At 40.2% G+C, this 25,091-nt stretch overlaps 2 protein-coding genes across 2 annotated transcripts; both read right to left on the minus strand.

Moving 5' to 3' along the window:
* Positions 1-7,781: 7,781 nt before the first annotated feature.
* foxd2 (forkhead box D2) lies at positions 7,782-8,888 on the minus strand. The gene has a single exon (XM_030784872.1). The coding sequence runs from the start codon at positions 8,886-8,888 to the stop codon at positions 7,782-7,784; it is 1,107 nt and encodes a 368-aa protein (XP_030640732.1).
* Positions 8,889-15,199: 6,311 nt separating this feature from the next.
* Positions 15,200-16,468, minus strand: foxe3 (forkhead box E3). Its single transcript, XM_030784919.1, has one exon. It carries the CDS (start codon positions 16,466-16,468, stop codon positions 15,200-15,202), a length of 1,269 nt encoding a protein of 422 aa, XP_030640779.1.
* Between the last annotated feature and the right edge of the window lie 8,623 nt (positions 16,469-25,091).

The raw sequence follows: 25,091 nt of genomic DNA on the forward strand, positions 1-25,091 counted from the left end.
GAGGAGAACGGAGAGTCGCATAGACAGCACTTCTCTAAATAAACATTAGTCTTAAAAAGTTTGGCCCCTCGACCTCAGTCTGATCGCATTTCACTCTGGATAGTAAACTTCATTTTTATCACGGGACTTTCCAATTCTTTCTGAAAACAGACCTCGACTTACAAAGATATGAAATGTATACTTCAACAAAGTTTCTCTTTCACCTGGTTCTGGGACAAGAAGGCCTTTAATGTATTTTCTGTGGAAAAATAGACTTGTAAAATTTGACACAGGAATTAAGTTTTAATTTCAAGATGAAAAAGAATGCATAGCTAACTTCCAGTAGGGACCCTTGTGTGAATTTAACCAAAAAACCACAAGATTGTTATTTTTGCCTAGACATACCTCAAAATGTCTTACAGGGAGAAAATCTACCTTTAAATGCAGAGAGACTCGCAGTGAAGGTGTGTGATTATTCAGAACTCTCAAGTCACGAACTCCTATATTGTACCTCAGCTGACTACATCTGAAATATTGAAAGAGAAAAATCAAGTAAAACTGGTTCACCACTATTTTTGTGAGTAAATTTGTGTTTATTTCAGTTTTGCACTAATTCGACACTTAATAAATAGCAACCTCTGCTGTTATTAGACTAAATAGGCTTTGTATTAATTTTTATAATTACCTAAAACTTTCCTAGGCCAAAAGTGGAATGATTTTGCAACGGCCAACCTGGACTAGTTGCACAAAATGAATAGACCCAATGACATCTTTCAGCCATATATTACTGGTCTTATTAATTATGTTTATTTAATGTAGTTGCACTATGCCAGCCACAATATAAAAAATGTAAGCCTACAGTGTGAAAAAAAAAAATTCAAATGTCGCTGGGTGAATCTGGGAAGTTTCCCAGCGGGTGCCCAGCATTTGCTTAATGCGAGCGCTTGTGTCCAGTCTGCACAGAGACCCGCAGCTATAACCTGCCTGGATTATCAGCATGCGTAAAAGCTGGCAGCAGCTGTGCCTCTCTGTCACAGGAAACTGTAGGCCGGGTCACAAGTGAAACCTTCGGCCTCCCATATCGCTCACACTGAAACGTCCCTCAGCGCAGTCTCAGTCGAGTGGAAGACCAACATCAGTTCGGAGATGAGGCATGTCTCTCCTAATGGCAGACACGTGAAAGGACAGTTTGGATAGGCTGTTACAGAGACTATAATTACATTAACAAGCCATACATCATTGCCCTCGAGCGGTCATTTTAAATGGCATAAAAAAGTGAGATGGAACCGTTAATAGACGACCGATCACCTATTATTTTCTGGTGACCTGTCAATTTTTTTTTTTTTTTTTTTTTTTTTTGCGTTAAAGATATGGCCGTTCGCTCATTGTATGTGTGGGATGCAGAGCCAACAGCAGGTGTTCCTCAGTGTGTCCCAGCGTGACAAACTCGATGAGGCGAACGCTTCCAAAGTTAATATTTTGTTTCCAGAGAAGAGGGGAGTCCTGTATCTTCGCTTTATTTACACATTCTAAATTAATTAAGCCGAGGATTCCTCCGTGCGCTGGAAAAACATGGAGGGGGCGATTTTAGGCTGCGGAGGAAGGTCCTAATTTATTGTGGCGGTACATCTCTGCTCCAGGCCGGGGTGTCTAGGGACCCGGCCTCCGGCATTCCTCCAGTATGAGGGTGCAATCTCCAATCATCTGTTTATTTCACCACAGTGAATGAAAGTGGTGTATGCGCAAAACAGAGACTAGTATGGATAAAATTTTGGGCAGCTAAAGTAAGCGTTCTTTCCACAAATGCTGGTTTCAGAATATGAATGAAACCAATAATCAAATCTGGTGCACTCAATCATTATGATAGATGTAACCAAAACTATCAGTCGTTTAATTATACTGAATCCATTGACAGTTAAGTATAAGCCAGATAGGTAAGTATAAAAAAGCATAAAATTCACAAGAGAATGAAACTGCTTCATATCCTGATAGATGTGTTTAAAATACTGCGGTATTCAGATCGGAGGCTATGTCCGGGAGAAGTAGGCCTGTTAGTCAGGAACGGACTCAAATTATTTAAAATCCTGAAGCTCGCTTCGCTAATTCCACCTTTAAGACAATGGCTGAAAGCCTAATAGTCATCAAGAAAAATCTAAGTCGTGGTCGCAATGAGTTTACAGCTGTGTGAGATTATAAATGACTAAGGTATTACTCATAGTTGCTATGCACGAGTTTTTCAAATGGCTATAGATTCAAATTCTCAACAGAGCTTGCAAAAAAAAAAAAAAAAAGACTTACCATGAAAACTACTGACACCCAGCGATATTTCCAGGATTGTTTTTCGCACGTGCTCTCATTGTTTCCATGAGATCTATTAGAATCAACAGCAATAACAACAACATGTCATTTGCATAACATCCGGGTGCAGTTTCAGCTTGTGTGTGTGCTTGTGTGTGCTTGTGTGTGTGCGTGTTTGTTTGTGTGTGTGTGTGTGTGTGTGTGCGCGCGCGCGCGCGTGCGTTACACACAAGTAGTATAAAGAACATCAATCACCGTTCAAGAATGAACTACATGCTAATCTGCTTGTGATAGAGAACCGAAGACCACCCGGGTATGATGAACATTATAACACTAACAACATATGCTATTGCTTAAATGAAGTATTAACTGTCCCAAACTCATTAGATGGCTGCGGGACAAGGTTTTAAAATCATCGTTATTTAAGTAAATGAAATACTCGGTTTCATTATTCCGTTAAAACCTGGGCTGTATACATCGAGAATGCTATGCTTTTCTGTAGCTGAGATAAGTCAGTCGAGGGCGGTGCCGCCGATAAACCTTTCTCAAAAGAACCCCTAAAGATGCACCGACTTGTGGGTTCGAACTTGTAACTCACTTGCAAAGGCGTTTGACTCACTATAAGTCGGTGATCCGCGTCCGGCCGGGGGAAATCCAGTACGTTTCATTTTGTTAAATGCGTTCCATTTTTCCTTGACTGTTTTAGTGCCCTGGTAACCATTTAAAGATAGTTATCCATTACTTAAGAAGTGGTGTCACACATGCGTTACAATATTCCAACTGTTACAATGCAGAGGTTTGAAATAAAGCTTTTCTCATGCCTTTCCACTTCGGTTGTTTAACATAACACACACATCGCAAATAATTCATAAATAATTTAAATAAATGTAATAACGAATTTATGATGATGATGATGATGATGATTGTCGTTGATTTTGTTATTGCTGTCGTTGTCTTTGTTGTATATATATATATGTATATGTATATGTAGGCCTATATGGTATTCTGTACTTTTGTAGTTACATGTAATTATTGTTATTTCTAGAAAGTTCTTGGGGATGTTGTCACTGTCTTCAGGTACAGTTAGGATAAAAGAGTTCGAGTGAAGAATGCTTCGTAAATACGAGACAAACAAAAGCTTTCTTTAACCATCTTATTGATTCCATTTCATAACCCATTTCATCGTTAATACCAAAAGACGAAAAGGCTCTATTTAAGGATGTCATAAATGCAGCCGATCAGAAAATTCTAGCTAAATGTTTATTTCTCCGAATGTTATTAAAGACCAAAGGAAAGGAAATAAATTAAAAAAAAAAAACAGTGAAAACAATCAGTAAAAATATAATTAGTTATCTCGACAGTGAAATTAATTAGAATGGACTGTGTGTGCTTCTGAGTGAAATTATATAGAATAAGGTCTTGTTCGGGCGCCAGTTAAGATGAGGAAGGCGCTTTTTGGCACCAAGGTGACAGGGATAAGTTAAAGCGACTGAAAAGGTTACATTAGCGGATCAGGGAAACAGGTTGTCATGACGGCTAAAGCTGATTTCAGCATTTCCAAACTCCCACTGGGGATGGTTCGTGGGAGGCAACGAGAACTCTACATAGGCTCAATAAAATTAAATAATTTGATTTAATGATATAAATCATTATGTACAATCCTTGCGAATTCTAATGTTTATCTGCTATCCATATACGAAAAATGTAACTAGAACACCAAGCACAGATGACAACAACAACAACAACAACAATAACAACAACAACAACAGTAATAATAATAATAGTAATAATAATAATAATAATAATAATAATAATAATAATACTGGTAAAGATAATTTAGAACTCAGTCATTTCACTAAATGTTTAGTCGAGCGCCCTTTATTCGTTGAGCGTAAGCCAAGAATAATTTGAACTTGAAATAATCCCTCCGTTACTTCAGTAACTTAATTGTCTTCCAAATAAATTCACTTTAAAATCATTTTGCATAGTTGTTTTAAAATATGTATTTGAACCGTAACGCTTAAACTAAAACCACAGACGCAATAAGTACAGATATGCATCCAGCCACAAGAGAAACGGTGGGTGGTCCTTCACCGTGAAACTAACGTACCACAAGGAGAAAAAAAAATTAAAGCCGAATGAATGGGCAATTAGAGGGAGTTAGAGCCGTAACATGTTGCCTTGTAACTCATGATTTACACTTTCGATTCGATTAGAGGGAACTTGTGTGATTTTTTTTTTCTTTGAGAAAGTGGGCTACCCAAGACTTCATAACACGAAGCTATGAAAAGAACTTCAGTCTTCGTTTTTTTCCCCCTTCACTGGCTCACCGAACGCAATGTGCGAGGATCACTATTCGCTTTAAAGTTAACAGGCTGCTACAAAGACGCTATCTAAGCAATTTGAAGCTGATTCGCCTAAAAATAAGCTGAAGATGACCAATAATCCGTTTTAAATCGTGTGCAAAATCCCATTCTGCAGGTTTGTATGCTTCAACAGTGATGGTAGGCCGCGATATAAGATCAGTTAAAATAACATTCTTACCCTTTGGTGTCAGACCAGATCAAAAGTACATTGTTGAGTAATTCTCTGTTTCCTCTTCAACTGACCCCATTTACCTGCAGACATATCTCTCTCTCTCTCTCTCTCTCTCTCTCTCTCTGTCTCGCTCCTTGTCTGCTTTGCCTGTATCTGTTGTACGTGCGTGTAGTGAAACAGGGATCTTCTCCAGGTGGATAAAACGTTGAAAAAGCAAACACCAAGAACATCTGTGACATCACCAATGCTGTAGTTCACTAATACTGCGTGTGCTAATACTTAAAATTATTATTAAAGATTAAGTTGTAATTATTCTGCACACGAAAGAATCAAAGACACCGGAGTACATAAAAATTATTTTAAGTTTACAGCGACATAATAAATATCGAATTGTTTGACTGAGGCTGAATAAGCGACGGTTTCCCAAGTTGTTCTTTAAGAGAGCATCCTTCTCTTCCCACTATGTTGTGAATTTTCATTATGGCCGTCTGAGAGGGGGAAAACATCGAGTGTTTTGATTGAAGCTAAATGCTCCATTTTCTGTCTCCTCTTTCATTTCAGCCTACTAAACAGTTTCAAATAATTAGGGTGAACATTCTTGTCGGTCTTACGAATAAGTGCATCGCTACCTTGAAGACAATATAAATCTAAACCGAATTCCATTTCTTTTCAATTATATTTTTAAGATAAGTCTAGACTACTTAGAGAGCTATTCTAAACTTGTCACCACACTAAGAATTCGTTTTTATTTTGCCCGTATAAAAGAGCTGTTTGAGAACAAATTGCATTAGGATTTAAGAGGATTGGGTTTATTTAACATATTTTTTTAAAACCATGCAAAGAAAATTTAAAAAGAACAAACATATACAGCTGTTTATTTTCCTGCTTGTAAGAAACACCCCACACATGAAGTCTAAGAATAGACGTAGGCCTTCATAAAAGCGCCGAGAACACGTCAGTATTCCCTTCAAAGGCTTTGAGTTGAAGGGAAAGGGGAATACGGGGAGTCAGCCCTCCCTATCTTTATTCCCAATAATCAGCTGTCAAAAACACCCCACGAAGTAAATTTAACCATTTGCACACAGGCCCAGTAAATAAAGGCGGCTTTATACCACCCCCAGTATTGAACCAAATGCTTATCCAACTCTAAAATGGATTCGTTGGTGTGTTTTTTGCTCTAGGACGGGTCCCCGCTGCCTCTTTTGTACATGTCCCGAGACAACACAGATGACATGAAAGCGGACAACCGAGCGTCTTTTAAGAAGATCGCTTTTCAGAGGCAAATGTGTGTGGCTTGTCTCGGTGGGGACCACTCGCTGGGTGCTCATTCAGGCCCAGGGGAGAGGGTCTTCAGTGACAACATCAACAAACGGGCGAAAAGCCGCATTATCGTGGATTAAGATCCAGATGAAAAAAAAAATGCTACTACAAATTAGCAACGAATCCCCCAGAGATCGTGGGTATCCATGTAGAACTCTCACATTCAATTACGGGCTTTCAAGCGCTGATGTTCTCATTCATTTACCCCTTTGTTATTTGTCTGAAACTAGTCCATTATCACAGCTCCACTCGCCACACAAGAGGAAATGCACGCTCACTGTCTCCTAAAATTTTGCTGAGTGAAACTAGAAGTTGAATTTAATGATTAAAGGATCTAATAGTATGCAATTTTGCATTTCACAAACCATTTGCTGTGAACTAGATTTTTTTTTTAAATAAAGGCAAGATTAGTCTCAATTTTAAGGCCTGCTGGTAGAAACTGTAGCCATAGTCGAAGAAGATTTGCTGTAGCCAAAACCTATGCCAAGGCTACTTCTAAGAATTCAGTCTTAAAAACTAAAAATTGATCACAGACACTGATACGTGATTGAAATGATGTATTTTCTGGCATGGAGGCTCACGTGTTACGGGGCCATTTGCCGTGACTCAGTCAGACCTAGGCTGTATTGCCCCAAACACTTATTGAAAAATGTCAGTAACACGAGTGGTAGTTAGAGGAGTTTGCTTTCGTTATCACTCAAATCCATCGAAACTTTGGACTTGGGAGGCAAGAATGTGGGTAGAATGTCATACGAGATATTTTAGAGCGATTACCCTGATCAACAAGTTAAATAAAAAACTTACCAAAACATTTTTTTTTAAAACTCACAAACATTTATTTTCTTGTCATTACAACAAAGATGACCTATGGACATTAAGTGTTTCCCTTACCTTACACATAACAACATATTTTTCACAGATTATTTTCAATGAAATAGATAAGGACGTATGCACAACAAACAGAATGAGAGGTAATGTGATTTACACCAAAATCACATAATTGTCTATTGACAAAAATAAAATAATAGAACTAGAAGTTCACCAAAAACACCACTGTTAGGAGAGCGAGGGGAACGTGGGAAATGTCTTAATTAACTATATACAGCCCCCATTGTCTCCGGCAATGTGCTTTCAAATCAATTAAAACCTGAGTTGTCGGTCTCGGTATTAACAGTGCTTTTCACAAACTCACAAAATATATAAAATAATAATAATAATAATAATAATAATAATAATAATAATAATAATAATACCAAAATAATGACAATCTTGAAGTCCACAAGCGAGACAATTCCAATACAAGTGACCGGAACAGGCTACTTGACATTCTAGCAAAAACAGCTGATTTGCCGTGGACTGAGGCACTGGCCTTCGGGCCGACCAAAGGTGAGTTCGTCTTATTAGCTCCACATGTAGTCTACTTTTCAATCTTTTTCGAATCCAAGACCTTTTATGCTTCTATCAGTATATTACATATGTACAACTCATAAATATATGTATCAACCCTCTGCTTTCAAACAGCGGAAATGTGTGAACTGGATAAGATTTTCAGTCTCGCAATGAACGTCAATCCTACCTTAGTAAATGGCGAGAGAACCACACTGGTTTAAATGATTTCTGTGCATTCTGATTGCCCGCCAGTCAGTTTAAAAATGACAGTTAAGGTTTGTAGTTTTGCTGGTGAATGTCTGTGCGCCCGGTTGTAGTAATGTCTCCTGTGAAATATTTAAGTGGTTTGACGCTGAGGCGAGAGTTGGGGTAAGCATTGCGACGATATGTGCCTGGCCACTCGGTTGTGCACTATAAGGAGAGGCCGGCGAACTGGCTCCCCCAATTATATTGTCTATGGAGAAAGAGGGCCGGCTAGGAGTGTTAGCGTCCGTTTTAAGCGGCGCTAGACCAGGCAGAGTTGGGCTAAGTGGTGGATAAAATGGTTTTCTCAGTTCTGCTCCTAAAATCGACGGGAGAGAGTGCGGTGTGGAGAATATTGAGGCGGGGGTCGGGAGAGCACAAGTTGCATTTTGGAAAGGGAAAGCACCTCCCGGATGGTGTGGGTGATACGGATGATGTGCATGGAAATTTTGCAGTTGGAGGCCGTAGTTGTAACCATAAGGACCATACCCGAACCCAGGTAGAAATCCTCCCGCCTCCCTGAGGATGTCACTGGACTGGTGCCTCTTGAAACGTTTTCTCCTTCGCAGAAAACTCCCATTGTCGAACATGTCGGCCGACTCCGGGTCGAGGGTCCAGTAATTGCCTTTACCAGGGTTGCCAGGTTCACGGGGAATCTTTACAAAGCAGTCATTTAGTGAGAGGTTGTGACGGATTGAATTTTGCCACGCAGGGAACTTCTCTCGGTAGTATGGAAACCTGTTGCTTATGAACTCGCAGATCTCACTCAGAGTCAAACGTTTCTTCGGACTCTGCAAGATAGCCATGGTGATCAGGGCGATATAGGAGTAAGGGGGCTTAACTAAGGCGTTCTTCCCTGGCTTGTCGCCAACCAGAGCCCCCGCACCGTGCTCTTCACCAGCCCCTACTCGGTCAGCAGGGCATTCTAAACTGCCATGGCTCGGAGAGGCGGCGCCTTCACCCGCATTTTGAGACAGATTATCGTCGGAGTCATTGTCCAAGTGGAAATTGTGGTGGTGATGAAGATATTTCCCGTCCTTGACAATGTCTCCCCCAACCACGTCTATATCCACGTCGTCGGACAAAGCAGAATTGTCGGACATGTCCGTCCCCAGAGTCATCCTTGGAGAGTTTTTTTGTCCTCCTCCCTCGCGTTTAGTGTCCAGTCTCGTGCAGCTTCCTTCACTTGGCAAAGTAGGCTTTGCTCAGTCAGTGTTTTCGATAGTCCGACAAAACTCCGTCCCTGACGAAAACCACGCTTTGATATTGTGTAAATCGTTAAGCTGCATAGAAATTCAGTTGGATAGAAGCGGAAGAAAGACAATAAAAGTACCAGCCGAACATTACCAGGTTTCCAACGTGGACGAAAACTTCCCGGACTTCAGTGCAGAACGCTGAAGGTGGACGCCTACTTTTTAATCACTGGAGTGATTTTCTTATTTGATTTTCCGAACCGTATATGTAGTTTTTTTCTCACGCACCATCAACTTTTCCAATGACTATGCGGCTACTGCATTAATATCTGCGTGAAAGGGTTTGTTTTCATCTTCCTCGAGTATTTATTATTACGCACAGAGAAGACGAGGTGCACTGAATGAGCCTCAAACTATACCCCTCGCAGCTCTCAAAAACTATTTATTCAGGCGCCCTGGTCACATGATCAGTGTGTCAGTAACCAGGAACTACGGGAAGTGGCGAAAAGAGAAAAAGGCTGGCTAAAGGAGGGGATATCGCCTGCACTTTGACATAACTGACTGCTCTTCAATATTTTAACTGTTTTTGCAGAATAGATTATGGGTTATGTTATACAGACAGTGAATAAGGTAGTTTCAGTAGGTTATTATTTTAAATATTATGTATTTAAATATTTTTATATGTAATATCTGTCAGTTCTTTATTGAATTGTACACACAGTGGTTTAAAAAATACACGTTCCAATTTACATAGGCTCCAATCACTCAAAGTAAATGATTATTTAAATGTTCATTTTTAAACATCAAAAACGATGACAGCGATAATGACGAAGACGACGACGATGACAGCAACAACAACAACAACAACAACAAATAATAATAATACTAATACTAATAATAATAATAATAGAATTTTATCAGATAAAGATCTGGGCATGTATGGATTAGATTTCATGTTATGGGTTGTCAAAGAATTTTTAGTTGTGATTGTTACATAGATATGAGACGGAATACAGCGGTTACCTTTTTATTTTGATTTTCATCACAATGCAGTTCATGTAAGCATTTGTTATGTAGCAGCATGCGCTATTTATGCCAAAACATCTTGCATAAAATAGATAGATCATCAGTTACTGGTTCTTCCACGGTTGTCCTTTATACTACTACCACTGCTGCTGCTGCTACTACCTACAACTATTTCTTATAGAAGCTAACCAGTCTTACTCCAGTTGGATTCAAATAAAACACTGATCATGTAAAAAAAAAAAAAAACGGAAGTGAGTAACAGTGTTTGGGTGTTGCTGAAGTGGAAATCGGTTATTTCCCATGAGCACGATCTTTGTTGCAAGTGTGTGTTCATTTGCTTTCTAACAATACTAATTTGTAATTATGCACATATTTAATCTATTATAAAATGCTTACAGTAAATGCTGTTCCTATTAAAACGCCGTAATTTTGAATTAACGGCCAGTCATACATGTACACATCCATCCATAAATTTATGTGGATTACTTTTGATAGTAAAAATCATTATCGTCATTTACGTCATTAAAAGCAAGTTTCTGCAACGTTAAAAGACTTTGGAATATTGCGATAGAAAAACGTAAACGTCCTTAATTACGAGGTTATCTGCCAGTAATTTTAAAATAATAAGTATCAGCAAAAGTGTACTTTTATGTAAGAATGATCTAAATTATGGATTTGTTGAAATAGCCTATAGTATTACAATATTAATCGTACTATTAATCAGCTCCGTTGACTATAAGTGAGCGAAACAGATTTAGCACCGACTGAGCATGCGGAAAGAACGCGCCACATTCAGACCGTTTACTTTTCAAGTGCATTTGCTTTTCTTCCCTCTTCACTAATACAGTATCACTTCTCACGGGTTTTATGTTTTCGCTGTCAAGAAATCACAACACCATCCATCTGCGTTTTTCACATATTTCACATTTATTCCAACACATATGTAAGGCCTGACACATACGGATCCTGCAACCTGCTCTAATTCATCATCTTCGCCGGAGTGAGTAGCTGACAAGGTATGCAACGTATGGGCAAGAAATGCGACAGTGAAGCAGCCCTTGCATACCGATTCATTACGAAGCTGAAAGAGGGCATCTAATTCGAATTCATTTATCTCAACACCTCATTTGTCTCCGAATCCGATGAAAATATTTAAAAGGACCGTTCCAGGCGGTTATACCAAATGTAAAATGAAAGTATTGTTTTGGATATTGTTTCTACGGTTGAACATTTAGGCTATATTAATACAAGTGATAAAATATTATCTTCTGATTCACACAAAGTGACTTGTGTGGTGATTGTGCTTATTAAGTCCGAGATTAGGCCTACCTCACGCTGGGTCAACCATTGCAGGGCCCAGGTGCTGAATATAGTTGGACCCGACGAATCATTTATTATAATGTAATTTAAATAAAGTCTCTGTGGTGGCGTAAATATAGACTGTGATACATGCGATAGTACAGTAACATTCAAACCACAGAGTTACTGTTTAAAATTTTTCTAAGTGACAACAATGTGCCATGTTACAGTACACCGCAGTCTTCATACTGTCGTTGGCTGTTTTCGACTTTAGATGTGCTTAACAGAAGAACAGGTACTCTAACTTGCGCTCCACGCGGCCTAAACAGTAACAGTAAATTTAAAGAAATTTTTAAAATCAATAGCCTGTTGGTGAGATACTTCGAGAGGGTAGGTAAAATGTTCAAGATGATTATAACTTGTTTACAGTGTCTGTGGATAGGCTAAATAAGGAGTTCAATACAGAGGTCGCTGAACACACATGTTCTATTCTCTCTAGGCCGTCAGCTGGACGACAATTGTTGCAGTAGCCACATCGCTGACCCGAGGCCCTAGAGACAGCCTTAGACAGTTGGAGAAAGGTTAAATCATCACCCTACGTAATTGTTCTCAATAGCTCTGTCTTTCTTTTTTTTTTATAATACCCGTCACCTGCAATGTAAGGCCACATGAGATCATAAACGTATTTTGCAGATTGATCTATGTTCCGGGAGGCCATTGCCTGAGTCATGTAGGTACTTCCTAAAAAAAAGTATATATACAAATGCAATTGTTCTTTTACTGTCGAGCAACATATATATATATATATATATATATATATATATATACGCACACACACACACACACACACACACACACACACACACACATATATATATATATATATATATATATATATATATATATACACACACATATATACGTGTGTGTGTGTTGGGGCTATTGTAGTTTAAATATTCTAACATATTACAATAATATATTGACTTCGCTAATCAATCGATTTAGATCCGCCAGAATTCTTTGGTCGGTCCTTGAAATTGACTTTGAAATGGACATCGAAAGTGAACTATAAAATTCGTCCCATTATGAAAAAATTTATTTTGTTTGTGTTTCGCGCGCGAACTATAACCTCACAAACTGCAAATTACTTCTGGCTGAATGGCTTCGTTGTTTATAGACGACCAGCGGTTTAAATTCATTTCAGTCTGATCATCTCTGAGGATCATTTCTCACAAACGTCGGATGTTTGGGAAGTTGACAGGTACAATTTTTATCATTGGCTGACATCTAGTGGACATGAAGCGAAGCGTGTCAGAAGTTAACGTGTAGTAAAGGAACACAGTGGCGTCGGCAGCCGTAATCCTGCTCGCACCGTGTGCACATTTTTTAATGATTTTGTTCATTTTTTAACATTCTATCTTGACAATAAAATTGTGACAACAGCAGATCATGTCTTTAGATTATTTTTATTGAATAATGTGCTTGAGAATGAGATGCATTTTTTGGCTGCGCCCACCTTGTTCACTCACAACGTTACGACGCAAATACATTTGAAGGCCTATGATAAAGCAATACCACACGAGAAGGAGTGCTATTATACTCAATATCAGCACTCCAGTATTGTTATACAGAATATCAGCACTCATGGAACGCCTCTTGTGCAATCAAATTGTTTGCTTGGTCGGAGTCGGTCGGAACTAAATGTTTGCGTTAACCTCACTGGCTATAGGTCATTGCGTGATCAACATTTCTGGCGCTTAATCCTGATCCTGCAATGTTGGATTTAATCGTATTTAGCTTGTGTCAGCAATCAAATAAGAGTTTAATGTAACTCGGAGACGCAGAATGACATTCCAGTAGGTAAGAATACTATTTCATTTCATTGTCTCATCTGGCTTTTTGATTGTTTAGTGTAGCTGCCTGGTTTGGTCTTGCAGTTGCACATTGCTGTTACTATCTTTCTGCTTAACTGTTCTTATGATGATTCTGCTAAATGAGGGAGTCTGTTTGCTTTGCCGACTTTTGCTACACGTTTCTCTGGGCTGTATTCAATATAGCACAGAATAATATAGTATACGGTCTGTGGCATATTATTTGGTCGATTATTTAGCTGGTTACTTTTGATTTTCAGGCCTGTTGGCTGGTTTTTGAAATGTCTGCGACAGAGTAATCAGAGTTTTGTTGTGGTCTTGCATCAGCAACGTCCAAAAAAACCTGAATCAGCCTTTTTCTCTGTCATGCTCGCTCACTCGCTCCCTGAGTAGTCGTATGTGCATGCGTCTGAACCTAGATATTAAAGGTAGCCTACAACCGGGCGGGTGGTTCCTGTGCGCACTATGAAATATACTACGTCCCTGAAGGAACAGATGAGACAAAGCTCGTCATCCTGCAAAGTGAACCGCTTGGTGTCGCACGCTGTTCAGCATGGACCGGCCGACACGCAAAGTTTGGCCAGTCGTTTACGAGGGTGTTCTGTGAGGCTTGTCTTTTTAAATGGCTAGATGACCGTAAATGAACTCTGATGTAGAAACACGAGGCAAGAGTCTCACGCACCTTATTGTAATAGAAGTAGAGATTCTGCAATTCTCACCGTCGGCTAATTATAGACAATAGCCCATGTTTTTGGTCGAACTATCCCTTATCCTTTCAAGTGAACAAATAACAATAGCCAAAAACATATGCTCAGTAGGCTACTTTTACCAAATGGACCGATTAGTTGTCAACTGATTATTTATGGGCTTTTGTAAAGTCTACTTGGACATAGGCCACACTGGTCAAAAGGTAAATTGTCAAAGTTTGAAACAAACTATACCGTCAAATATCTTATATATTGACGGCGTTGACTGAGCCTGCTGAAAAGCAGACCTTGTACCAGTGTGGCAGTGTTTGACTTGGGTAAAATGCATTTTGTTGAAAAAGATTCTATACACCCTGTGGACTTACAAAATTACAGGCCAGTTGAGGGCTAATGTGAATTGTATCAGAATGGTATGTCCGCTAATAAAGTGCAGCAGGAGAGACTGAGTGTCGACTGAGTCATGGTTATCTGAGTCAAGTTGCGCTGCTTTGTTGGAAACCGCTTAAGTGAAGAGTCAAGGAATATGTCTTACCTCAGTTATGACACTCAAAATTTAAACGACAGAGACACCACCACAGAGAACAAAGAAGACACCTTTAAATTATTTCGCGTTATCAAGATCAAACTTCACATTTTTCCAAAGCCCCAAAGCTCAAAGTAATAGTGTTGTCAAACAACAAAACTTACCATAAGTATTTTGTCTAATTTTTAAAATGAAATAACAAACGAAATGTTTCTAATGACATAGTAATAATAATAATAATAATAATAATAATAATAATAATAATAATAATGTAGTGGCGATGATGACGTGTCACATAAATTCTCTTTAGATAATAATCGACAAAAATAGGTGAAACAAACTCAAACAATAGATTATAATAAGTGCAAAGTCAACAAAACGGTTTACACAAAAATCCAAATTTATTGTGTTATATACAATGATGAAACATTTGCAGCTTTTTGGAAGCAGTTTACCATTTCCGCGTTTCACAGAGAGACTACACAGTTAAAAGAATTTGTGATTTTCTGCAATGCCATTGGGCCTCCATCTTTATAACCCATAAGCTGAATACAAGGTGCAACATTTGTGATCATAATCAATTCCTAAGTAGCTTTTCCAGATGTAAAAAAAAAAGAACGGCCAACTTTAAGATATGAAACACAGGCCTAGGGCTATTCATTGACCAGAAATTAAAATGATGAAAACAGACCATGGCGAATTAGTGGTTTATTTCAACACACATGAATCTAGGAATGTACTTCGTCTCACTCTGAAATGGAATGTATTATCAGTCTGTTCAGGGTTTTTTTTCCCCCCATCCGTACCAGCTCTTCACATGTATCGCTCAAGTCCTGACGCAAAATTAGCTTGTCGCATGTAGGAGTTGTTGTAAGAGTTCACCGCGGGACCTGAAAGTCCCAGAAGCTGTTCTGTATGCTCCGCGCACGACCCTGCTCGCACAGCGGGCAATGAGATTCTATTCCCGGTGCAATACACCGGTGAGCCCCCTGGGGAGAAACTGGACTGCGTTACAGCTGGCAGATGAGGAGGTGAGGCCGAGGAGGAGTAAGGGTATCCGGACGCCAGATTTGAGGCAAGGGCACCGCTGCTTCTGCTTAACATATTAGCAGTTGGATTAACTGACTGCGTTTGAAAGCATGACGGGTCAGTGGCTGAGACCGAACAACTGACACTCATGGAGCTTAAGTCTCCAGTTCCTAAACCCAAAGCTTGAGAATTGAGGTCTCCTCCTTGGCCGCTCTGCATAACCGTTTGCTGACTGATGATGTTGTCGATGCTGAACATCCTGGGCTGTCCTTGAGCGACCCCGGCTGAGGTCTGGTAATGATGGAGCATTGCTGGATGAGGAGACCCAGCCAACTGGGAGCTATAGCCCGAAGACATGCTAGGATACAAAGTGTTGGGATACGTCGATCTACCCATAGGTGTCGGAGTGAAAGCACTGGAGCTTTGCATGTAACCCGGGTATGTGCTCACGTCTGTACGCTTAAACCTTTTCCTCCTTCGCAGAAAGCTTCCATTATCGAACATGTCTTCAGCGGCGGGGTCTAATGTCCAGTAGTTACCTTTCCCTGGCCTGCCAGGCTCACGAGGAATCTTGACAAAACAGTCATTAAGTGTGAGGTTGTGGCGTATAGAGTTTTGCCACTTTTTGGAGTTTTCTCTATAAAATGGAAATCGTTCCATTATGAATTTGTAAATACCCCCAAGGGTGAGTTTTCTCTCAGGAGAGTTGGCGATGGCCATGGCTATCAGGGCAATATAACTGTACGGTGGTTTCCCTCGTTGGACCGGCCTCTTTCTCCGTCGACTCCCTGTAGGCGGCAGATGCTCCTCAGTTTGACCCAGTGAGACCCCTTCCTCCCTGTCTGTGTTTGGACTGCTTCCCCGCGGCTCTGATTTGATCAGAACTCCGTCTTTGGTCCGAGCTTGATGGAGCAGACTTGGTGGAGGGATAGGTGAGTCCAGGCTAACATTTGGGGACACGACCACCGGACTGGCTGCCTCGGCAGGCGAGTGCTGTGACTCGGCTGTCATGTTGCACATGCCCGAGAAGTAAGAAAAATTTGCAAGATTCATAAAAGTGACCTGTTATTTACTTCAGTGCTGAAGATGTTGTTGTTGTTTTCCAGTAGCCCAGCATCCGAGGACAAAATGCAATACGATATAGACGATGTTAGAATTGGATCTCTTAGTTGTTTTTGTAAAAGTTGAGTCGTTTTTCTACTCTCAAACCCTTTGTCAATGAGGTACTCCTCTTTCCAGGTGTGTCAGTTGTGGAGAGTTTTATAAGCCGCTCAGAGTGACGACATTAGCTGTCCAATGACGACGCGCGCGGGGACTTAGATCACTGCACTGACAGAGTCAGAGTGGTCCAGCGAAAAAAAGTTGGTAAACCTCACCTATTCACAGTCAATTTAGACCCTTCTTCAGTAAGTTTGCTAATGAACTAGAAGCGTCCAAATCTCAGCAAGTGCACAAATATTCGATCAGTGCATGTTAAAACACATATATACGGAGGTTAGCGTTATTCATGCTGCAAGTTTCAATCGATTTTGATTTCGATTTTCGATTGTTAATGCCATGAGATATTAAAGTCAGCTGGACACCTGTATTTATCTGCTCATACTGTGTATTTTCATCGCTGTGTCTGTTTCCCCTTTTCCAGCCAAGACATAATTTTCATGTAAGAGACGATATTGTGGTGTTGAATATAAATCTTATCTGGGATCTAAGATAAGGCCAAGAGTGTAAATTAGCTCGCTTAATGACTTCCAATGACTTTAGGGTTAGAGTTGGATGAAGGACTAAATGAGATGGCAAACTATCTCATCTGCGTTACTGAAACAACGGCAAATTTTGAACCTTCAGTTGTCTGCCCCTTTACTGATCTGAGCAAAGAGTTATAGATACTGACAAAGCAATCAGCTTTATACCATTTATTAGCATCACCTTAAGATGTTTATTTAACAAGAATATTTGATTGAGTGTCTAGCCAATGGAACATTTGTTTGTTTGTTTGTTTGTTTGTTTGTTTGTGTGTCTGTTGTTTGCAGTAATATAACTCAGTGAAGCAAATGAGAAATTATGGAAGTCAAGTTCTTGGGAAACTTAATTAAAATATGGGTTTTTTTTTTTTTTTTTTACAGTTAACAAATTGCATGTTGCATGACAAATGAGTAGACACTCAGACAAATATGTCACTGAAAATGTTTTTATTACAGCGTGCATATTAGTCTTTCATGCTTCCTCTCTCACTTTCTCTCTCTGTCTCTGTTTCTCTCTCTTTCTCTCTCTCTCTCTCTCTCTCTCTGAATTTACTCAACTCCAATGTGTATTTTGGCCAGAAAAAACAGATTGACTTAGTAATGGGCTTTTCAACCCAACACTCAATCCACCAATTGAAAAATAATAACAACTCTCTGAAAACAAGCAATTATGCTGTAAAAGCTTTGAAGGAAAGGTAAATATCACTTGTTCATTTTAGTTTTGGAGAGTGAAAGTGAAATGCTGATAAGATAAGAAAGTTTTTTTTGTTTTTTGTCGGTTGGAGGAACAACATCATTCCACAATAAAAGCAATTAATGAACCAGAATGGTGAATTGTAAAGTGAAGTAAGTCTTCAAGGAAAGATACTAAATAATTGAATTGCTTTCTACTGATAACTCATTTCAGAATTCATAACAGTTAAAGATTAATTCCAAATTAAACAATTAGAGCTAATCTTACTTTGTACTCCAACCTTTTTTATGTCTCTAAATCAAGACACTGTCTTCCCAGACAAGGTCCTCACACATAAGTGCACATATTGCTAAACTTGCTTTTCAGGTGTGAAGCGTTATAAGGTGTAAGGTGTTTTGAGGAGAGAGAGAGAGACCCACACAAAGAGAGAGAGGGAGTGAGCGAGAGACAGACAGAGGGAGAGACAGAGAGAGAGAGAGAGAGAGAGAGACAAAGAGAAGAGAGGACAGACAGTACTGTATGTGTTCAAAGCAAAGGTTAAAACAACAAAGCTCAGTAGAGCTGTCTCTCACAGACTGATATGAAAGAAATGGTGTGATGAATCAAACCGAAGTCATACACCGTAATCACCTCCGTCCTCCAATCAGCCTCCCCTCCTCCCAGTTCCACTGTCCCAACACAAAGCCTGCAGTGCCCCCCACCCCACCCCAGCTCAGACACACTAAGCCCAACTGGCCGCTCACAGTCTCTGGCTAACAGCTTCAGACAGGCGTGGGATCGGGGGTGTATCCAAGCAGGATCTGCCCCCAGAGCTGCCAGGTCAGGCGGGACAAACAGGGGGCTACGGCCAGGAAACAGCACCCCCCCCCACATCACCACCCACCCTCTCCCAGCCCCAGGGCCTGCGGACTCAGAGTAATCCCTGTATTTTACACCCCCCCCCCTTCCATCCCGTCCCATCCACCACAACATCCTCCTCCTCCACAGTCTCCCCAAACATCATGTTTGAGGCCAAGCACAACTCTGTGCTGGGCTGTTTATGTATCATAGTATTATTTATGTTTATGTTTTATGTATTAGCTCTTGGTAAACTTGGTAAACATCTCTGATGTCCAATGGGAAATATCTGAGATGATTTCAAGGTGACATGGCTTGTTAATCAGTACTTATTTCGGACTGTACCTAAAAGCAGAGTGAACTGTACTCTGAATGCATAGTGAAGTTATCCATTTCAGGGGTCCATATTATCCGTGTTATCCAGGATTAAGGTAAAGTAATCTAAAATTCAGGAAAAGTTTGAGTTGGATACAGTGTGAAAATACAAATAAATAATAAACAGAAGATCACAGGGTCATTTCTAAGTAACTTCAACACAGCTCTTTTGCCAAACTCAAAGCGTTATTTATTTTTAGAGTGTGAGACAGTGACTAATCTATGGGTATTAAAGCAAGTTTGAGCGAATCCTGAATTTTTTTTTTTTTTTTAATTAAAGCTACATGATCCTATGAATGTTTCCATCACCTCAAAGATTTGATTTATATGCATGTTAGTTTGTTTACATCACTTGTGAGTCATTTATGTATTTGCAGCACAAACACAAGGTTGGAAATGTGAATATAATATAAAATACAATCATTATCTGCAAGGATTATGAAATATACTTTTGTGCACACACTTCTGGCAGACTCTCGTTTAATACTACTGAGGAGAGAATTTAGTGAATCTTTGGCACCATCTTAATTTTGAGCACAAAGTCACCCAAAAGTTTTACTGATGAAAGTTTTTAGACCCTGAAGGAGAAGACTATTCATCCAGTGATGATTTTATGATTAATTAGCTATGGAATACTCATGTAAGTGACATTTTTCATTAAGGTATTCTGCATTCATATTTTGTTGCATATTATGATAAATTGTAACTCAACAAAAACGTAAAAGTTTTATCGGAACTTGTTTAGGTCTGATTAAACATGGCTATTTGTATATGACCATTTCCACATGTCTAGGTTCGTTCGTTGCTTGTATACATCATGCTTTCACACAAAGACTGATGTCAGTTACCTGTCCTTTCCAGTTTGAAGGTGCACTGATCAGATCTTAATCTCCACCTTTACCTTCACATCTTCCTCTCTCCCTCTCACAGCACAGAGAGAAAGAGCGGGAGAAAACGAAAGAGAGAGAGAGAGAGAGAGAGAGAGAGAGAGAGTTGCTGAGTTAACACTTGGAACTCATTCATTCGCACAGTGGCTCCAGGGTGGGGGTTTGACTGAGGGATGGAGGGGGGCATGAGAAAAAGAGAGAGAATGACAGAGTGAGGGAGGACAGAAAGAGAGAAAAGCGAGCGAGAGAGAGAGAGCGCTCTAGCCCTTTTCTTGCCCAAGCTCATCAAGCACGGGCCATGGCTCCTGAAAACCCAGGGATTACCAGAGTGCTGGGGCTCTCTTAGCTCGGCTCTGCCCGTCCCGCTACGGTACTGCACGCTACGCTGCCCTGCTAAAGCACTCCTACATGGTTCTCACAGACACACACACACACATACACACACACACAAACACACACACACACACACACACACACACACACACACAGGCAGCAACATGGTCACCATCACACTCGCACTCATACATCCACCTAGGCACACACAAACACACCCACAAACATTCTTCACCACTCACACACACACACACACACACACAGATTCACAAGCATACGCATACACCGCGCACACTCACAAACAAACACACACACACACACACACATACAGCAACATGGTCACCATCACACTCATTCAGAAACATTCTTCACTACCCACACATACATTCACAAACACACATGTACACCACACACACATATTCATAACAATCTCTCTCTCTCTCTCTCTCTCTCTCGCTCTCTCTCTCCGTCAGAAACACACATACATACTCACTATATTTTCTCTCAGATACGCTCATATTCACTGCTCTGTTACATTGAACACAGAACTTCTGAACTAAAGAAATTTGTTTAGATCCAAATGTATACATTTCTATATATATGTAAACAGAAAGACACAGTCCCAGAGTCATATGCCTGTTGCACTATCTATAAAAATTGCATTTATAGTTTGTGAAAGCTAAAGAAAAAAAAAACCCTACAAAAATCAAAGAAACTACAAGAAAAGAGTCACAATTTGACCGTTATGTAAAATAACTGCCATTGACACATATGAGTAAGTCCCAGCCTGAAGGGCTGCAGTCATGCATGCTGGACAGCCAGCTTTCCCAGAATCCCCTTCACACCAAGACAAATGCCTGTGACTCGCTTAGATCAGCACTTTCGCACAACAGCTGAGGTTTTCCCTCCTCATTTTCTGAGGAGTCCAGGAAATTGCTGTAGGATCTGAACACACACACACACACACACACACACACACACACAAAAATCGACGAATAGCATCAGATGTTAATATCGTCTTAGACTGTATAGTGTCATACATTTACATTCCTTTGTCAATATTCACCAGCCAAGACTAAACTTTATCAATTCCACAACGTGTTAGATTCCTGTGATTGCTGAATCGGTCATATTGTGGCCAAAGGTTTTGGCTATATCAGCTCTGATGATCTGTAGACCTGTAGCTCTTTGGTTTTCTTAGGCCATCATACAAGCTGAAGAACGCTGACCAGTATATCAAGGTTGGGCTTTCTTTTTCAATTTGTATACAGTCATACTGTAAACAATTGTTGGAAACCTATGGAATATAGAACGTTGTGGACTTCAAGGAAATTCCAAAGTAACCCAAGAAATAGCATTTGAAAAGTCCATTTGACTATCCAAGTAAAAAAAAAAAAAAACCCACAATATTTTGGCCCCAAAAAAACCATTTTTTTTGTGTGTGTGTGTGTGTCTGATCTGAATTGTTTGATAATAAAAAGCCAAAAAAAAAAGAAGCCTCTGAAGGATGAGGATAAAACACTCAGGCTTCTCTCCTAAGGGAGTAGGTGTTTTGGAGGCCTCAGGCTTCTCTCCTCCAGGAGTAGGTCTTTTGGAGGCGTTGCTGCTGACTGGAGTGTAAGACTGAGAGTGGGGAAGTGAACTGCGTCTAAAGGGAGATTCCTGTAAGGTTAAGTGGCCCAGACAGCTGAATGACTAAGTGTACGGGGTCTGGGCAGGAAGGTTTGGTCATGAAATAAGAGTTTTTTAATGCCTGAAGCTTAACATAGCAAGTCCAACAGGAAAATAACATTGGTTTTCCCCATGTCATACATACAGAACAGCGGTGTACTAGCACGCTCCTACATGACCCTGTTCTAACAGGTTTCCATATTAATCCGCCAATCAAATTCGCCCCGAAAGAATGCAATTCCATATTGACGTCATAGAGGCCAGCGCTGAACGTCAGAATCACAGGGGGTCTGGGATGAGAGAGAGAGAGACAAGCGGGGGGAGACAAGGACCTTCTTTGACTCTGTAGTCACTATTCCTTCGTTTAGTTTCATCTTTCAACAAGTACTTTTCTCTCTCTCTCTCTCACACACACACACACACTCCCTTACTATCTCCTCTTTCGTGTTCCTCAGTTCAGATTCCATGTCAGTTCTGAGGTCTGGGGTCTTATGCTCAGGTTATTTTTCAAATATTCTTACTTCTGCTTTACGGAGCTCTGGCCAACACAGTGTTGTGTGTTCTCCTGTAACATGTTCTATGTTATACTGATTGTAGAATGATTACATTTTCATTTATAACTCCATCCAGATTACTAACACATAAAGGACACTTGTAGCCTTGAAACAATCTGGATTCTATGATAATCTACTCAGGGCAACTTTTCCATAATATCACCAGTATATAATATCACCAGTATTACATACGAAACGCAATTAACTCTGCAGAGTAATTGATTGTTTTAATCTGTTATCCCCTCAAGGGTGTTCACATGTAGTTCTGATTTGTCCCAGCATTGGAGGGTGTTGAGAGATGCTTCACTAGACAGACATCCAGCACCTCAGCAACTCCAACCCTTTATTACAAAGAGAGAAGCAAAAACAAGACAGAGACTTCACCCAGCCTCACACACACACACACACACACACTCACTCACTCAAACAGAGCCAAGCTCCACTGTTCAACTCTTATCTCAGTGAAATTTCATTAAAACAGAAAGGTCAGAGGCAAACAAGTTTCAGACAAGGTGATGGCTCTCAAAACCCCTCCCCCCCACCAACCAACAAAAAAAAAACCCTGAGCATAAGTTGGTAAAACACATGGAAACAACATGCTATTCCTTTATTTTTCAACCGTTTCTCAAAACCTGTGGAATTTCGGACATGTGTCAAACCGAGACAAAAACAGATGGCTTGGATTATTTTGGTTCAAATATCATTGTAAAGTGAAGTGACTCTCACCTGTTGATTAAGTTTTCACTCGTATACAAAGCACCACATTGAATAATATGCACCGACAATCGTATTGTAATGCCTGAGAGGTGGAAATGCTCGTATGGAGAAAAGATGGGCTATAGAGAGGATTGAACGACTGCTGGCCCATTCTCCAGAAGGATTATGGGGACACTTTAACTTGTCCATTAGCAGCTAGCCAGCGCAGAGACAGACAAACAAGCAGAGAGTCTCTACCTCACCTGGTTTAAGCCCATTACACAGGGAGTGACTGAGAGAGAGGAGAACTCCGTAGTTAGGTTAAGCCCCCTCCCCCTTCCCCCTTCCCATTGTCCTTCTCAGGCCAAGCCCAGCACAGACAGGTGGGATCAGCTCCTATTATGTCTCTGAGAAGTTAGGCACACAAAATGAACAACAGGCTACAAACTGCTGCCACCCATACCACACACAATAATACAGTACATCTCCTACAGAAGGAAGTTTCATTCTCTAGAGGTTCACACTAATTCAAGGTCTTCTTTTATCTTCTTTTACGTCTAAATGTTTAACGCCGCGTTCCAAATAACCATACGCATTTGCAAAATATTATTAGCCTTGTACAGTAACATGAATGTAATAGTCTGTTATTTTTCAGCATAATGGGCTTTGAAGCAGGTGTACTGTCAGTGCACTATATTGAAGGTAGGCAACTTAAGTCACTCTCGAGGATGGCTAATGCATACTTAAAGCAAGGCATCGCATATGCAAGGCATAGCATATGCAAGGATTACAAGCTTTACAAAAGTATTGTTGATATTTAATGACTGTGACGTGGCATGAGGCAAAACATGAATATGATTTCTCTATATTAAAAAAAAAAAAACATTTTGAAAAATGTGTTTTGATTTACAGGATACCTGAAAAGCTTTGCTTCACTACCTTACACCAACAAGCTGCGCATGTCTGAGCTTATTTCAGGATGAAATTCCATTCATGCACTGACTTTCTATAGGTTTTAAAATGAATAATGTGGGCCATTGATAGAAATAACATATCGCTACTGCCGCCTGCTGGCCATGAATGGTAAGTGCCAAATGTTGCCATACCACTGAGGTCAGCAATTACGTGACAGATAACTCCCACTTTTGATTTACTTTGATTGTTGCGAAACTCTTTTGTGGATTAGGCCAAAAATGAAATACATATATCTGACAGCACGAGGCTTGGTGTTACTCTAAGGATTAAGACAAGTAATTTCCAGTTGGGATTATTCAAATGCAGCAAGGCCAGGATATTGCAGTGCCATTTTAAGACGCTCGCTATGTTCTACTGTCTACAAGGCTGCCACTCATGTTTTTCTCCATACCTGCGTACGTCCAAGTGCAGTAAATTACTGCCCCTCAAACAAAATTCTTGTCTTGGTGCCCACCTTTCATTTACTGGGATCTAAATGTCAGAATATGCAACAGACGCTGGATAAATATCAAAAGTGCACAGCAGTTGTCACTGCGACACATGGCAGCTGTCGTCCAAAAAAAAAATATGAAGGCAGTTTTGGCCTCCATGACGACAGTCCATCCCTGTGGGTTGTCGTGGTTACATGGAAAGCCACCAATTAGACGGCGGAACTTGTTCTGGTCTAGCTGTATAATCTCATCCATTGACTGGGAAAAAAAACCCCAGGATTGACTCAAGACGTAAATTCTCGAAAGTAATGGTCATGCACTTCTCAAAATACCGTGTTTCATTACTTCCAGATCTGTCATTTGGTCTGTCAAGGAATGGGCTTCACAAAGTTGATCGGCAGTCATCTCCCTGTCACCTACAAAGGCTTACTTAAAGTACACACAGCTGAACTCAGAGAGCAGGACTACCTCATACATCTCA

Source organism: Chanos chanos, chromosome 9 (genome assembly GCF_902362185.1).
Source record: "Chanos chanos chromosome 9, fChaCha1.1, whole genome shotgun sequence".
NCBI classification, from domain to species: domain Eukaryota; kingdom Metazoa; phylum Chordata; class Actinopteri; order Gonorynchiformes; family Chanidae; genus Chanos; species Chanos chanos.